General features: G+C 35.5%; 1 protein-coding gene across 1 annotated transcript in view; it reads left to right on the forward strand.

Moving 5' to 3' along the window:
* Positions 1–17370, forward strand: part of GBE1 (1,4-alpha-glucan branching enzyme 1) — a 290948-nt gene that overhangs the window by 49296 nt on the left and 224282 nt on the right. Inside the window, exon 2 of the mRNA XM_065913821.1 lies at positions 14233–14402. Coding sequence (XP_065769893.1) covers positions 14233–14402 — 170 coding nt within the window. The remainder of the gene's footprint in view (positions 1–14232; positions 14403–17370) is intronic.

Below are 17370 nucleotides of genomic sequence, written 5' to 3' on the forward strand. Positions count from 1 at the left end.
AACTATTTCTAGCTTTTCATTAGTTGAAATATGAACATTTCATAGTTTGGCTTCTGTGAGATTTAGATTTGGAAGGATGTCAATGGTGACCTCCTTCCACCCCTTCACCTCTATGGCTCAGTACCAGAATTAGGAAAGAACATTTAGTAAATAACAGGCATTATTTACTTTCAGGACACAATTTTAAATGGTAGCAACACTCACTTTTAAAAGTTAACAGTTTTGATTGGCCTTGTCCTCCTCTTTCCAAATAAGATAGATCTAATGATTTTTATATAATCTTAATTTTTATATATATATATATATATAAAATCAATTTGAGATACCAAATAGTCAAATTACGTTTAACTTTTGGCCAAGTAAGAACAGTTATTTAAAAGCTTTTATTCTGTTACATCAGAAAATAAGAAACCAACTATTTGCTCTTAAATATGCTCTGAGGATATATTTATCAGATTGTTCTTAGTGCATTTGATTGTGTTTTAGAGATGGTGAAAGATGAGTTAGATTTTATTTAAAAGGTTAAAACTAGTAACATGCTTACCGCTTACTTGTAACTGAATTAGCATTTATGTTTTCTTATTGTATTATAATTAGCATGGAGCTTCCCTGGTGGCTCAGACCGTGAAGAATCCCCCTGCAGTATAGGAAACCTGAGTTTGATCCTTGGGTTCAAACCAGTAGATCTACCCAGTAGATCCCCTGTAGGAGGGCATGACAACCCACTCCAGTATTCTTGCCTGGAATATCCCCATGGACAGGGGAGCCTGGTGGGCTACAGTCTATGGGGTCACAAAGAGTCAGACACGACTGAGCGACTAAGCACAGCACATAACTAGCATGATATAACTAGTCTAATTTTTTTCAATGTTTTATTTTTTTCTACGTAGAAATCATTTCTTATTATAAAAAGGGAGGATGAGGCATGCCATAAAATAGTTTATTTTTGGTTGGCTAGTTTTATATAGTCACAGTAGTAGTCCTCATAGCAATGGTATTATCTTTCCATTTTATAAATGGGCAGACTGAAACTCTGAGATCAGTTAAGGGAGAAATCTAAGGTCAGTTTGCTAATGAGGGTAGCAGTAAAACCTAACTTTTTATTTCTAAATTCTTTCCTTTCTATAGTGAGTCATCATGCCTGAATCATAGTATATGGCCCATACCAGTTAGTCTTAGATTAGTTCTATATGTTAAAGAACTCATTTCATTAACATCTAAGCCCAAATCGTAGAGCATAGGCATTGGTTAAGTGTTATAAAACTAAGAAAAACTGCTTGAGTTAAAAATCATGTTCATCAGTGTGGAGATTTCTTAAAAAACTGGAAATAGAACTGCCATATGACCCAGCAATCCCACTCCTGGGCATACACACCGAGGAAACCAGATCTGAAAGAGACACGTGCACCCCAATGTTCATCGCAGCACTGTTTATAATAGCCAGGACATGGAAGCAACCCAGATGCCCATCAGCAGATGAATGGATAAGGAAGCTGTGGTACATATACACCATGGAATATTACTCAGTCATTAAAAAGAATTCATTTGAATCAGTTCTAATGAGATGGATGAAACTGGAGCCCATTATACAGAGTGAAGTAAGCCAGAAAGATAAAGACCAATACAGTATACTAACGCATATATATGGAATTTAGAAAGATGGTAACGATAACCCTATATGCAAAACAGAAAGAGACACAGATGTACAGAACAGACTTTTGGACTCTGTGGGAGAAGGCGAGGGTTGGATGTTCTGAGAGAACAGCATCGAAACAAGTATACTATCAAGGGTGAAGCAGATCACCAGCTCAGGTTGGATGCATGAGACAAGTGCTCGGGGCTGGTGCACTGGGAAGACCCAGAGGGATGGGATGGGGAGGGAGGAGGGAGGGGGGATCGGGATGGGGAACACATGTAAATCCATGGCTGATTCATGTCAATGTATGGCAAAAACCACTACAATATTGTAAAGCAATTAGCCTCCAACTAATAAAAATGAAAAAAAAAATCATGTTCATGCATTTTACTATCAGTTTGAATAGAAATGAGATGATGGAAGTGAATTGCCTTCCTTTCATTTTGCGAGCAGTTGGTGTCTTGACTGGGTTATCACATAACCCTGGTTTTCTTTTGACTTTTGTGTAGATTCATACATTGAAACTTGATATAATAGACAAATCAATCAATCAGTGTCCTATATGAGATAATGCATTTCTTTATAAAGCTGGTTGTTTACTCACAGAGGACCTACAGAAGTAAGGGTGAGAGATTTATATGAGGATTATTTCCCATTTTCTCTTATTGGTCAAAGTTTATCCTTTTAAAAGTTTGGCCTTTATTTCTCCACATTTTTATGTTATATTAGGTTGGTGCAAATGTAATTGTGACTTTTGCATTGTTGAAATTAGCCATTTGATAGTGGAGTACTAATAATAAATGCAGTTATGTTATACATCATTTTAATGTGCATTTCTCACTTAATGTTTTGCTAATGACTTATTGCTTGTAGTTTATTTTCTATCTATTTTAGACTAAGGAAATGATGTAAGATGAAAAGCAAATTTGAGTAATTTTCTTATTTGAGTTCAAAATGGGTCATAAAGCAGCGGTGACAACTCAGAACATCAACAATGCATTTGGCCCAGGAACTGTTAATGAACATACAGTGCAGTGGTGGTTCAAGAAGTTTTGTAAAGAAGATGATAGGTTTGAAGATGAGGACTGTAGTGGCTGGCCATGGGAAGTTGAACAATGACCAGTTGAGAGCCATCGTTGAAGCTGATCCTCTTACAACAACATGAGAAGTTGCCCAAGAACTCAACATCAACTATTCTATCGTCATTTGGCATTTGAAGCAGATTGGAAAGGTGAAAAAACTTGGTAAGTGGATTGCCTCATGAACTGAGGCAATCAGAAAATCATCATTTTGAAGTGCTGTCTTCGTTTATTCTATGCAGCAACAGTGAATCATTTCTCAGTGGGATTGTGACATGCAACAAAAAGTGGATTTTATATGACAACTGGTGATGACCAGCTCAGTGGCTGGGCTGAGAAGCACCAGAATGTGTTAGTTGCTCAGTCATGTCCAGTTCTTTGTAACTCAGTGGGCTTTAGTCTACCCACTGTAGACTAGTTCCTCTGTCCATGAAATTCTACAGGCAAGAATACTGGATGGATTGCCATTCCCTTCTCCAGGGGATCTTCTAAACCAGGGATCAAATGCAGGTCTCCTGCATTGCAGGCAGATTCTTTATCATCTAAGCACTTCCCAAAGTCAAACTTGCACTGAGAAAAGACCGTGGTCACTTTTTGGTGGTCTGCTGCCAGTCTAATCCACTATAGTTTTCTGAATCCTGGTGAAACCACTGCATCTGAGAAGTATGCTCAGCAAATGAATGAGATGTACCCAAAACTGTAATACCTTCAGCCAGCTTTGGTCAACAGAAAGGGCCCAGTTCTTCTCTGTGACAACAACCAACCACACATCACACAACCAATGCTTTATAAGTTGAAAGAATTGGGTTACACAGTTTTGCCTCATCTACCATATTCACCTAACCTCTCACCAACTGACTACCACTTTTTCAAACATCTCGACAACTTTTTGCAGGGAAATCACTTATAAAACCAGCAGGAGGCAGAAAATGCTTTCCAAGAGTTTATCAAATCCTGAATCACAGACTTTTATGCTATAGGGATAAGCAAACTCGTTTTTTGTTGGAAAAAATATGTTGATTGGAATGACTCCTAAAGATGTGTTTGAGCCTAGTTATAAAGATTTAAAATTCACAGTGTGAAACCCAATCACTTTTGCACCAACCTAATAGTATCTGGCTTCTTTCAGGAGCTCCTTGCAAGCCATGCTTTCACAGGGCCAGTCAAATGAGTGTACAAAGCCTGGACCAAAGTGGAATTGAGTGAATACATTTTGTTGTTCAGTCACTAAGTCATGTCTGATTCTTTGGGACCCCATGAACTGCAGCACACCAGACTTCCTGTCCTTCACTATCTCCTGGAGTTTGCTCACAGTCATATCCATTGTGCTTTCCAACCATATCACCATCATATCCATCATATCCATGCTATCCCACCATATCACCCGCTGCTGCCCCCTTCTCCTCCTGCCTTCAATCTTTCCCAGCATTAGGGCCTTTTCCAATGAATCGACTTTTCACATCAGGAGACCAAATTATTGTAACTTCAGCTTCAGCATCAGTCCTTCCAATGAATATACAGGGTTGATTTCCTTAGAATTAACTGGTTTGATCTCCTCGCTGTCCAGGGGACTCTCAAGAGTCTTCTTCAGCACCACAATTCAAAAGTATTAATTCTTCAGCACTCAGCAGCTTTCTTTTTTTTTTTTTTTTCAATTTAATTAATTTATTTTCATTTCAAGGATAATTGCTTTACAGTACTGTGTTGGTTTCTACCAACATCATCATGAATCAGCCATAGGTTTGCCCTCGTCCTCTGCTACTTGAACATCCCTCCCAGCTCTGTCCCCATCCCACCTCTCTAAGTTGTTACTGAACCGCGTTTGGGTTCCCTGAGTCACAGAGCAAATTCCCATTCTATTTTACATTTGGTAATATGCATTTCCATGTGACCCTGTCCATACACCCGACCCGTTCCTTCCTGCCCACCCAGTCATGTCCATAAATCTCTTCTCTGTGTCTGTGTCTCCATTGCTGCTCTGCAAATAGGTTCATCAGTACCATCTTTGGAGATTCCATATGGAATCTGATAGTATATGATATGATATTTGTTTTTCTCTTTCTAACTTACTTTACTCTGTATAATAGGCTCTAGGTTTGTCCACCTTATTAGGATGCTCTCAAATGCACTCCTTTTTATGACTGAGTAATATTCCGTTATTCATGCACCACAGCTTCTTTATCTGTTCATCTGTTGATGGAAATCTAGGTTATTTCCATGTCCTAGCTGCAAAGAACATTGGCATATATGTGTCTTTTGCAATTTTGGTTATTTTAGGGTATATGCCTCATAGTAAATGAGTCTTGTACAGTTATGGTGGATTATATCTTATATTTGAAGAGGCTATTGATTTTTCTATGCTGCTCTCAAATCCAACAATCATATAGTATATTTATTGTTCTAACAGTGTGCTTATTCATCATGTTGTGTGAAAGGTGTTATGCTAAGCTTTTCAGGTATATTATCTCATTTCATTATCATTTGGTTATCTTATGAAATGTGTTCTGTGATTCTTACTTAGATATAGATATTGAGTCTTAGTTACAGCTGATAGGAGGTAGGATTGGGATTGAAGGTCAGATGTTGTTGTTCAGTCGCTCAGTCGTGTCTGACTCTTTGCAACCCCATGGACGGCAGCACGCCAGGCTTCCCTGTCCATCCCCATCTCCCAGAGCTTGCTCAAACTCATGTCCATTGAGTCGGTGATACCATCCAACCATCTTGTCCCCTGTCATCCCCTTTTCCTCCTGCCTTCAGTCTTCCCCAGCTCCCGGGTCTTTTCTAATGAGTTGACTCTTCATATCAGGTGGCCAAAGGATTGGAGCTTCAGCTTCGGCATCAGCATCAGTCCATCCAATAAATATTCAGGACTGATTTCCTTTAGGATTGATTGGTTTGATTTCCTTGCAGTCCAAGGGACTCTCAAGAGTCTTCTCCAACACCACAGTTCAAAAGCATCAATTCCTTAGTGCTCAGCTTTCTTTATGGTCCAACTCTCACATCCATATGTGACTTCTGGAAAAACCATAGCTTTGACTATACGGACCTTTTTTGGCAAATTCAGATGTAATAATCCTAATTTTAAATCTAAATCTAACCATCCAATCACCATTCCCTAGCCACAGTCTGGGAAGTAATAGGTACTCATTATTTATTTCTTGAGGACTTAATATGTGCCAGTATTTTAGATGACTAGGTATATCTGTGTGCAAAAATTTTTCCTATCTTTGTGGTATTTATCTTCTAGCTGCTTCTATCTTCTGAATATAAATCTTCATCTTACACAATGCTTTCTCAGTCCTTGGTTTTCTCTCTACCATTTCCCATACATAACAAAGAATGTCTTGAAGGCATGGGCTTTGTCTTTCATCTCTGTTCTCAGTGACTCGCATGGCATTGGATGTATAGTAGATGCTTAGTAATATTTGTGGAATAAATGGATGGAGTTTACCCCTTCTCGCTTGTCACTTTTATTTAAATGGTCCCAGTTTTACTATTTCCTGATAGATGAAGATTAGGGTATATGCTAGATTGAATGCAGATTGGAAATGTCACTAAAATTTTAGGTGAAATTTTGAAAATTTATACATTTATTTATTGATTAGTACATTTAAACACTTAAATATAAGGAAAGCAGTCAAAAATAAGAAACCATGTCTACTATAAGGTCAGTTTTAAAATTATTTTCATTGACCAGTATAACAAGAGAGTTCACATACTCTGGTATTTTAATGTTTAATCTGTAATAAAGACTTTGTTAATCTTATTCTGACTGTTAAAAGTCATCCTTCAAACTGCTCCCTTAAAGACTGTCTCTGATAGTATCAGTTATCTCCTCTTTAAAGTTCTAAAGGTTTTTATTTTTCATTTAATTTATTATCGAACTGAAAGTCATCTTTTCCATTGTGATTTAACTCTACATTTCTACCCCTCCTCTTGTCCAGCTACATAAAGCTAGTCCTCACGCCCACAAGGACCACCTTAATTTTGTATATGTATAAAGCTCTTCTTTACCAGTCCATCGTAAAGGAGATAAGTCCTGGGTGTTCATTGGAAGGACTGATGCTGAAGCTGAAGCTCCAATACTTTGGCCACCTCGTGCAAAGAGTTGACTCCTTGGAAAAGACCCTGATGCTGGGAGGGATTGGGGGCAGGGGGAGAAGGGGACGACAGAGGATGAGATGGCTGGATGGCATCACCGACTTGATGGGCATGAGTTTGAGTAAACTCTGGGAGTTTGTGATGGACAGGGAGGCCTGGTGTGCTGTGATTCATGGGGTCGCAAAGAGTCGGACACGACTGAGCGACTGAACTGAACTGAACTGAAAGCTCTTCTCTGTCTTGTCTCTTAATTCCTAAAGAATACTACTCATCCTTTGAGATATAACACAAATGCCAGCCACTTTTTAGAGCCTTTTTAAATCTTGTCTTATCCCATTAATTTTTCTATTGTTAATTTATTCTTCTGTTAGCATTTGCTTATCTCACCCCTTTCCTGTCCTGAGTTGAACAGTCTTCTCTTGGACTGATAAACTTATCAAGGGGAGGTTCTTCGATTATTGGCACACAATAAATATTTTTATTCTGTAATAAATATGTTGTGGGTTTTTTTGTTGTTGTTGAATGCTTATCCTTGATTGAGGGACAGAAACTATTCACTTTAAGGTCTCAAATGCCTACTCTTCACTTGACAGATTTAATATATAGAGAAGTTTGTATTTTTCAGGTACTTTGTGCTTTAAGAAGAAAATTTCTGCCAGTCACCTTGAAGACTTTTGAAAGGGTGATTTAAAAAGCAATTTTTTTGTTTCAAAAAAAATTCAGTTCCTCTCTCCTTTAACCTTATTTTCCCCTTTTTTAATTTATTAAAAATTCCTGTTGAGCTTTTATGTCTGTGCTTTTTCTTGCCTCTATCCTCAGTCTCCTTTAGGAAACAGATGACTATATAAAATCTTGAAAAGAATTAAGTTAGCATGGAAGGAACTTCCCCCATGGGTTCATTGTGTTTCAGGCCCACTCAGAAGCACTTGAGAAAGAATTCTACATCTTGAGTATTTCCAGATAAGATATGATCCATCTCCCCTGACATATCTCCAGTGTTCACAACCTTGCCTGAAATTAGAACTTCAGTATGGATCTAAGATGAAATGTCTTACAGAAGAGCAAAGGTTTTTAGCCTGTTTCTTTTTTTTTTTTCAAACTAAGCATTGACTACTTCCTTAAGGTAACTTTTCTTTCCCCTAGGCTATCTAATTTACTTAGTTTTCTTCCAAACTTTTTATAATTCATACATTCAGATTAATCTGGAGTACCTAGTATGTGTTATGTGTTAGTATGCCTGTTTTTATAACTTCTCATAGCAGGACAAAGTAAATATTCTTAAACACTTTGGAAATTTAAGGAGAAACAGTCCTTAATGTTTACTAATAATTAACATGCATATTAAAATCTAAATAAATATTGTAATTTAAGAAATTATAAGTTAAAAAGTATAATACAGCAGTGCTTCTCACTGAGGTGGTGAAAAGCTACAGTTTACAATTATTGAGCACATGCTGGATACTGTGGGGATGACTCCCGGTATCATTTCTTTGATTCCTTATAAACTATCGGATTTCCCCCACTTAACAGGGGAAGAAATTAAGGGAAAGGGAGGTTAAGTAATTTGTTCAAGGTTACATATACTATGTAACAGAGTTAGAATTTGAACCTACACTGTTTATTTCTAGAGCCTTATCTGATCCTCTTAATTATAAGATTAATAACTTTATGAATCAAAGTTATGGGGCTTTCTTTAAGAGGAAATGTGACTTTTAATTTGAGATTATGTCTCCTGTTTTTTTAAAATACCTTTTGTGATGAGTAATACCGCATCTCTGTTGCTCATTACCTTCTTGACCTTGAGCGACTTTCATATTTATCTGTGCCTCTGTTTCTTTCTTTCTGCAAAGAGGATTAAAAACATCAATGAAGATATTAAATCTTGTAATATTTTTATATCTGTACAAAGTGCTCGTTGCAATATAACTCATTTTATGTTTTTGGTTACCAAGAATTTGACCCAGTTTTTAAATATCCTATAAATTCATAGCAAAATATTAAGAGAGACGACTGTAGTAGGAGCCGGCACAGGCATGATGAGCTTGCTATATCCTCAGGCATTTTCTTTTTTGAGCCACAGTGATTTCAAAGTGGAATGTGTATTTCTGTATCAGAAGCTCTAGGGCTGACCTTGAGGACGTCAAGATATTTAGTTAAAGTAATATCATGCTATAATCCTATTTCTGTTCAATTTTTAGTAAATGGCACATTTGTATATATCTTTTGAAACGTCTTAAGAAGGATTATTTTTTAAACTTTAAATAAATCTAAAATTGTGTTTTAAAGATATTATTACCACATTGACTATAAAATTATTGCTACATTTATTTGCCCTCCAAAAGTTGATATCTTTTAAAAAAAAAGAATCAGTAATTTTTCTTGTTTTATGATAATATATGTGTATGTAATTTTTTTTTTACCCTAAGTCCAAATTTACTTATTTTTTTCTCTTCTAGTTTTGTTACCTCTATTCAGATTTACTTTGTTGATTGTTTTCTACCATTTGATCACTGAATGTTGTTATTTATGCATCTCATTGATTAGAGTTTCCACACATTCAGTGTTGTAGCCGAATGGTATCTTTGAGAGGTAAAAATCATTTTCTCATAGAATTTAGGGTATGAGAGAGTGTGCATACAAATCTCTTATTAGAGCTGTAGACTGAGGTTTTCTTCTGCTGCTTTTTCTTTTGCCTAGATCAGTATTTAAAGTATTTTGAAATAGCGGCTGATGTTTAATTAGGGAGGATTCACAGAAGAATCTGGACTTTTTTTCATTCTTGAATGATTACTTGATTTGGCAAATCTTTGGTAACAATAGGCTAGAGCTTTTAAACAGATGCTGTCACTTTTCCCCGGGCCTTGTCCTCTCCATCTCAGTTGAGCTGCGTTCTACTTTGTTTTCCTTACTCTGAGGCTAGCCTCATTGGTTACTCTTTTATCATCAGGCTTGCTCTCTGTGTTTCTTAGGCAGGAGCAGTTCTTCATATTTATGCTACCTGCCTGGCTCCTGTCAGTGATTCAGCTTGTGTCCTCTGGAGTAAAGACTGCCAGTGACACTGGAGTTACATCATTTCATTAAAAGTTAATTTGTTTCAAGTAATAGAGTAAATATAATTTGCATTTTCATAAAACCATGGGGATGTGTACTCATAAGCGGGCATGTGTATTGTATGTGTTGGGTATATTTCGACAATACAAAAGGGGGTCATATTTGAAATACTCCACTCACACCTATCATACCCATAGGAATTGCACTCTGCTGATCAGATTCCGTGCTGTACCCCTTCTTGTCTTTGAAGTAAATGTGAGTGTGGTGGGGCTAGGAACTTAAGGCCCCGGCTCACCCCAGCCCACTGGAATCCAACCCCTGGTGTAGGGGAAGGGGCCCTGTGAAAATACCATGTACATGCCATCTGTAGCTGTGTGAATATGTCTTTATACAAATAGATGTTTTGTGGAAAACTGCTTTGCAACTTCTTTCCCTAAGCCGTCTATCTTGGGACATCTTTTCATATCAGTACATTTCTTTCTACCTCGTTCTTCATAATGAATCTCATGGAATCTGTTGTTTGTGAGTTCCACAGTTAATTTGACCAGCCTCTCTTGTTGAACAGGTAGGTATTGTCTATGGTTTGGTATTTTAAATAATGCCATAATGATTACCACTGTACATGTAGATGTGTTTGCTTCCTTGTGTGATATATTCAAGGGGTAAATTTCTAGAAATGGAATTACTTAGTTGAAGACTGTGATTTAGAAATTTTCATAGCTAGCTAATACCAAATAGTTATCTAATTTCTATTTTGTTAAAGAGTATTTGGAAATGTCTTTTTCCTGCACCTGCACGCTGTCTGCATAGACTATCACATTTTATTGGTCTTTAAGTGGAAAATGGAATTTTGAAATTTAGGATTGAATTTGAGTGTCTTTTCAATGTGTTTTCTGGCCATTTGTATTTCTTTTTCTGTGAACTCCTGGTTTTGTTTATTTTTAATTTAATATTTATAACTTTGACCTTTTGAAGTTATTTTGATTTTAGAGGTTCAATTTTTAAACTTAGATTCTAATATCTTAATAGGTAAGCCATTGTTTTGTTTCTCTTTCACATTTCTTTCTTGAAATGTCCTTTTATTATATGTTTTATTTCTTTATATGTTCAAGAACATTTCAAGAACCTAGTTTTATCCCACTGATCTATTTCAAATTATTTAAATTCCCCAAGTTTTATAAACATAGTTTCATATACCCATTAAAATTATGAATATGTAATGATTATGGATTATATAGATGTTTTAATACTCTAAAATTTTATAGTTTTAAGAAAAAACCCTTTATTTTGTTTAAATGGCATTTCTTTGTTATAGTTAGAATAATACAAGGAAGAAAGAAAATAGAAATGCGACCAAAAAAAAAATCACTGATGTTAAAGAAAATCATTTTTTATATTTTTATGTGCTTGTATATAGGTAAGAGGGTAGAAAATTCTACCCTCTTGATATAGCTTGAAATAGCTTGATAGAAATAATGCAATGAAACATGAGGAGAATATGCTAAATTTAATTTTAAACAAACCTACTGAAATAAAATGAAAGAATGACTTAAATCTACACATAACTTTCTTTAAATTGTCCATTTAAGTTCATGAAGAGATTAAAAGGTATAATGATGACAATCTTGAATTTGAGTCAGTGTTGAGTGACTCTATTTTTAAAAAAATAAGGAGTCTGACCACTCTTGTCCTTTATTCCATCTCCCTTTCACTTGTCTGTTGTTTTTTAATAAATCAAATTTTCACCCATCCATTGAGATTCTTTTCTTATTATCACATTCACATAATTACACAATTGTCTAGCCTTGGTTCTATATTTAAAGACTTAGGGCTCAGCCAAATGGCTGCAACAACACTGTCTGTTTGTCTGGTGTTTTTAGTCTTTTAATTGCCTAAATTTTATGGAAAGTGTTTTTTTTTTTCTTTCCAAGAATGATTCATTAGTGTCATAGGCTTAGAATTGTTTTTTAATTTGCAATATTTAAAGAATTCGTTAAGCTTGAGTAAACATGTGTCTCATATAATATCCTTAGAATACTACTTTTCTCTCTCAGAATAGCGGGGCTTGGCTTTGTTATCTTTGGGTCTTTAAAGTGATGTTCCTTTACAAAAAAATATGTTCCCATCCCCCTCACGTTTTTGTACCAGTTGTCCATAGAATTACATTCTTTCTCCTTTGAATTTCAGTGGTTTAAACTGGGTGATGCTCTGTGTGCATGTTTGTGTGTTTGTTTTCCAAATTTTTCTTAAAACACAGTATGTTCTTTTTAACATGCGTATTTAATTCTATAAGAAATAGTATACAATTTTATGATTTATATTCATTTGATTTTTGTTCTTCAGAGTCACCAGGTATCCTTATTTTGATCATATTTTTTGATTTTGCATCGATTAACTTTATATTCAATTGGTCTTTTTCTCTTTGTATTGACTGCATTGGTAATCAAGCCTTCTTGGTTTCAATTTTAATCATTTGTTTAATTGTTGTTGCCCTGGGCCTTTTCGTTGCTGTGTGTGAACTTTCCCCACTTGCTCCTCTGGTTGCAGTGCCTGGGCTTCTCTTCGCTGGGCCTCTCTTGCAGAACACGGCTCTAGGGCATGAGAGCTTCAGTAGTTGTGGCTCATGGGCTGCAGAGTGCTGGCTCAGTAGTTGTGGAACCCGGGCTTAATTGCTCTGTGTCATATTGAATCGTCCTGGACCAGGGATTGAACTCATATTCGCTGCATGGGCAGGAAGATTCCTGTCCTCTACACCACCAGGGAAATCCTCTTAGTCTTTTTTTCCCTAATCACGTCAAGTTCCAGTTGTTCATTTACCTAATTTTTTGTTGTTGTTGTTGCATGTACACTTAGCTCCTTGCCAATTCTAATTTATTATTTTTCTAGTGACACATTGTTTTACTCTTTTTATTTCCTTGGGTCTGCGGTTTCATTTTACTTCTCATTCTGTCATTCTATCCTATTAATATAATCTCTCAGCTCTTATTATGATTGAATTCATTTTTATTTAAGTTGAAGTACAGTGTGAAACGGGCTTCCCTGGTGGCTCAGTGGTAAAGAATCCGCCTGCAAGAGATGAAGATTCAATCCCTTGGTTGGGAAGATCCCCTGGAGAAGGAAATGGCAACCAACTCCAATATTCTTGCCTGGGAAATCCCATGGACAGAGGAGCCTGGCAGGCTAGTCTGTGGGGTCGCAAAAGAGCCAGACATGACTTAGCAACTAAGCAACAACAGGGTGAAACATTTGTATAAAGATTCTTTTTCTGTTCACCTCACTTGAAGTGTTCTTCATTAGCTAGCTTCTGACATTTTGCGTCTTTCCTTTATACCTCTACTTGGATTCATGACTATCTTTCTGGGACTTTTATTGGTTACCCCTCAGGGTGTGGGGAAGCACAGGGAAGTTTATGGGCTTTGGGCAATTCATTGCACAGTTCTGGAACTTTCACTTCAGAGAATACCCGCCACATGCTTCACTTCTCTAGTTTTGCCAGTTTTGGTCTCCTTTGCTTCTCCCCAGACTTGGGTGATAAGTGCCAGTAATAGTATGTTTTTGGAGAACCAGTCCTGACTGTGGGCTCTGGGCGTCTGGGAGAGAGAGGTTCAAGAGCGGCCATGTGTTATTCTTGATCCTGCTTGGAAGGGAATCTTTGGTTTCTTCTCATGGCTGCTGGCTTTGGTAGTTTGAGGTGATGAATGCTCTTTTCATGGTTATTTGCTGTAGGGCATGACTAGGCAAACTATAACCCATAGGCCAAATTTGGCCCTGCCACCTGTTTTTGTAAATAAAGTGTTATTGGAACACAGCCACACCCATTCATTTACATGTCGTCTGTGGCCAGTTTCATGCTTCAGAGCCACAGTTGAGTAATTGTGACAGAAACCAGATGGCTAGCAAAGCCTAAAATATTTCCTATCTGCCCTTTAACAGGAGAAGTATGCCAGACCTGCTGTAGGGTAATTTTATTTTTCTTGCTGGTTTTTAACTATATTTTCTTTCAGTGTTTTAGAAGTTATAGATGTAGGAATGCTCCTTCATTATACTGTCTTGACATAGAAGTTGCTATAATGCTGATTTTAAAATACTCAAGGAATAACATATCATGTTTTCTCTTATACTGTAATGCTTGAAATTGCAAAAATAAAAGTTAGTTGGGTTAGTTCAGTTTATTTGATATAAGAATGATTTTATCTTACCAGGTAACTTCTAGTAATAAATGAAATTATTCACATCATTCCTCTTTAATGATGTCTTTTTTTTTTTTTTTTTCCTGAATGAGAGTAAAACAGATATTTAATTACAGCAGCTTTTCTGGAAGATGATTTGATTTTACAATTTCCTTTCTTTTGCCCTTTTTCAAAGGTATAAGCGGTTTAGCAAGACTTTGAACGACATTGGAGAGAATGAAGGTGGTATTGATAGATTTTCCAGAGGTTATGAATCATTTGGCATCCACAGATGCGCTGATGGTGGTTTATACTGCAAAGAATGGGCCCCAGGAGCTGAAGGAGTTTTTCTTACTGGAGACTTCAGTAAGTATTTTAGAACCATTAAAGTCAGTTGTAACATTTCATTTATTTACTTAAAGCATAGATGTTATATATTTAACTTTTATGAATATTATTGATTACAAATATTCTACTTTTCAGATAGAGCCCGTTGAGTTTCTTGAGTCTTTGCCTTTATGTGTTAAAAGTATTTCTGATTTGATGTGATACATGTATTTTTAAAAACTTTATATTCTATATAATCATGTGCCAGAAATAACAGTTTGTGAGAAAATTTGTGTTTAGGTAGACTACTCCCAGTTTACTCAACCTTGTTAGCAAGCTCTGACAAAGCCAGTACCAATTTAGGTGAAGATATTGGTTTAGGTTCAGTCTCCACTAGCATTTGCTCCTGGTTATTTGGCATCATAGTTCTTGCACCCTCTAATCTTTTTGTGAGACCTCAGTAAATGTAAACGTCTAAATTAGAGGGTTAACTTCTTCATCCATCAATTCTTTGTTTTTTCCCTTTCCTTTCTTTTTTTTTAAATAACACGGTGGGGAATATCTTCTCAGCCTTATTATCCACACTGTTAATTTCACTAGACAAATAAGTGTAGTAGTTCTACAAGTCAGGCTTCTAGCTTACAGTTTAGTAGAAGCCTTGTAAGTACATAACTAATATAGAGTCTGCTCAGTTTTATTCTAGAAGTATAAATAATTCACTGTAATAGTGACAGGGAAAGAAGCTCAATTTTGAAAATGGAATAACTGGAAAACTAAGCCTTGGCAAAATGTTCATAATACAAGGAAAGGAAATATCAAATAATAGTAATCCTTTAGCACCATAGGATAGTATGGTCTTTGAAGTTTGATTTTCCTGGACTCAGAGGTCTATATGCCATCCTGTTGTGGAAAGATCAAAACTATAGGGACAGAAAACTGGGTTGTCAGGGTTTGGGGGTAGGAGGTGTGAGTTGATAAGTTGATAAGAAACGTAAGGGGACATTTTTTTGGTGTAATGGAAACGTTTTATGTTGTGCTTGTGTTGGTTTCATGATTGTGTACATTTGCCAGAATTTATAGAAGTATTCATATAAAAGGGTGAGTTTTACTGTGTGCAAATTATACCTTAAGGAACCCGACTTTAAAAAAAGTTTTGATTTTATTTATATAGTCTAAGGCAGCACTGCCCAATAGAAATATAATGAGCATCATTTATATAATTTAAATATTTTCATGGTAATAGTAAAAAAAATAAAGGATAAAAACCAAATGAATTTTAATAATGATAGGTTTTTTTATTTAATCCTATATATCAAAATATGTTTTAACATGCAATCAATGTAAAATTTGTTAGTGAGATGTTTTCATTCTTTTGTATTGCTTCTTCTAAATCTGGTGGGGTATTTTTCTATTGGAAATACTTGATCTATATTTAGACTTAATGCCATTTGCAGTTTAAAGTGCATACCCCAATTTTTCCAAACATTGTTAAAAGTTCTAGCTACTCAACTGAGTGGTAGTTTTAAAATTTACATTGAATAAAGTAATTAAAATTAAATAAAACTTTAAATTTATTTTCTCAATTACCCTAAGTTCATTTTAAGCAGTCAGTAGCCAGTTTTGTTTAGTGGTTCTATTATTGAAAAGAACAGGTCAAAGGACTATAAGTTATTCTTTGTGTAGTCTCCAAAATTAGATGACATCAGCTTCCTGTGTTTCTAGAGAAGTTAGTGAAAACTTTAGGGAATGTTTTAAGAAAGATCATGTGATCTGCTGACTCAGATTAACATGGCCTGGTGATTATTATTATTATTATTATTATTTATGGCCTGGTGATTATTATAAAATATATTTTGAAGCTATCAATCTTTTCACTTAAATTGTTAAAATTGTTATAATTTTTTCTTGTATATAAACATGACTGTTTCCCCATCTTCTCTGAGTGACTGTGTTGACTGCTAGCTTTTTGTTAACAGACTTGTTTTACATCAACCTATAATCAAGGTACTTTTGGGCATTATATTAGTTTTTTTTAGTTTTATATTTTAGTTTTTTTTTTTTTTTTACAGCCATTTATTGAGAAGTATTGCTTGAGAGTGTTTAAGTTAGATTTTTACATACAGATACCAAAAAAATACCATAAGAATCTCAGTTAAAACATGGTACTTGCATTTGGTAACCTCTCCCACATATTTATGATTGAATCCACTAAATAGGTTTTAGAGATATAAAAATATGGGAAACTATATGAAACTATATTTGGTAGCTATATACTTGTGCTTTGTAAATCCAGTTGAGCCATGTGTATTTTGCAAATTGTATTTAAAATTTTTAAGGAGTTTGGACTTAATGCTTAAATATTAAAAGTATAATAACTTATATAGTCTTTTGTAAAGAGAACACTAAAAATTATCTAGTTCCTATTTTAGTGTAAAATAGTTTAACTTCTTTTAATCTAATTTGATTTTTGAAAATTCTACTCTTTGTGAAGATATGTCACATAATTTAAAATCTCTCCTTGTTCTTAAACAACACTCTGTCAATTATTTTCAATCAAGCAGTGTTTATTTAGTGTCTAAGGGTAGGAAGAATATCAGATTTAATCTGTGGACCTTTATTTTTACCAAAGAGATAGGAATGGCAAATATAAATGAAACTGTGATAGAAGATAGAAAGTATGATACAATATAGTTAACTGTTAAAATAATTAACAAGCAGTATGTTGGGAAAATTTAAATGTCTAATCTATTTACTTATCTAGATGAAGGTTTATTTATTTATTTATTTTTGTCCTGTATGTGGTCTCAGAAAGTGAAAGTGTTAATTGCTCAGTCATGCCCAACTCTTTGGGTCCCCATGGACTATAACCTCTGTCCGTGGAATTCTCCAGGCAAGGATAATGGAGTGGGTACCTCCAGTATCTACTGTCTTCTCCAGGGGACCTTCCTGACCCAGGGATCAGACTCTAGTCTCCTGCACTGCACACAGATTTTTTACTATCTGAGCC

This window comes from Muntiacus reevesi, chromosome 21 (genome assembly GCF_963930625.1).
Source record: "Muntiacus reevesi chromosome 21, mMunRee1.1, whole genome shotgun sequence".
Taxonomy (NCBI): Eukaryota; Metazoa; Chordata; class Mammalia; order Artiodactyla; family Cervidae; genus Muntiacus; species Muntiacus reevesi.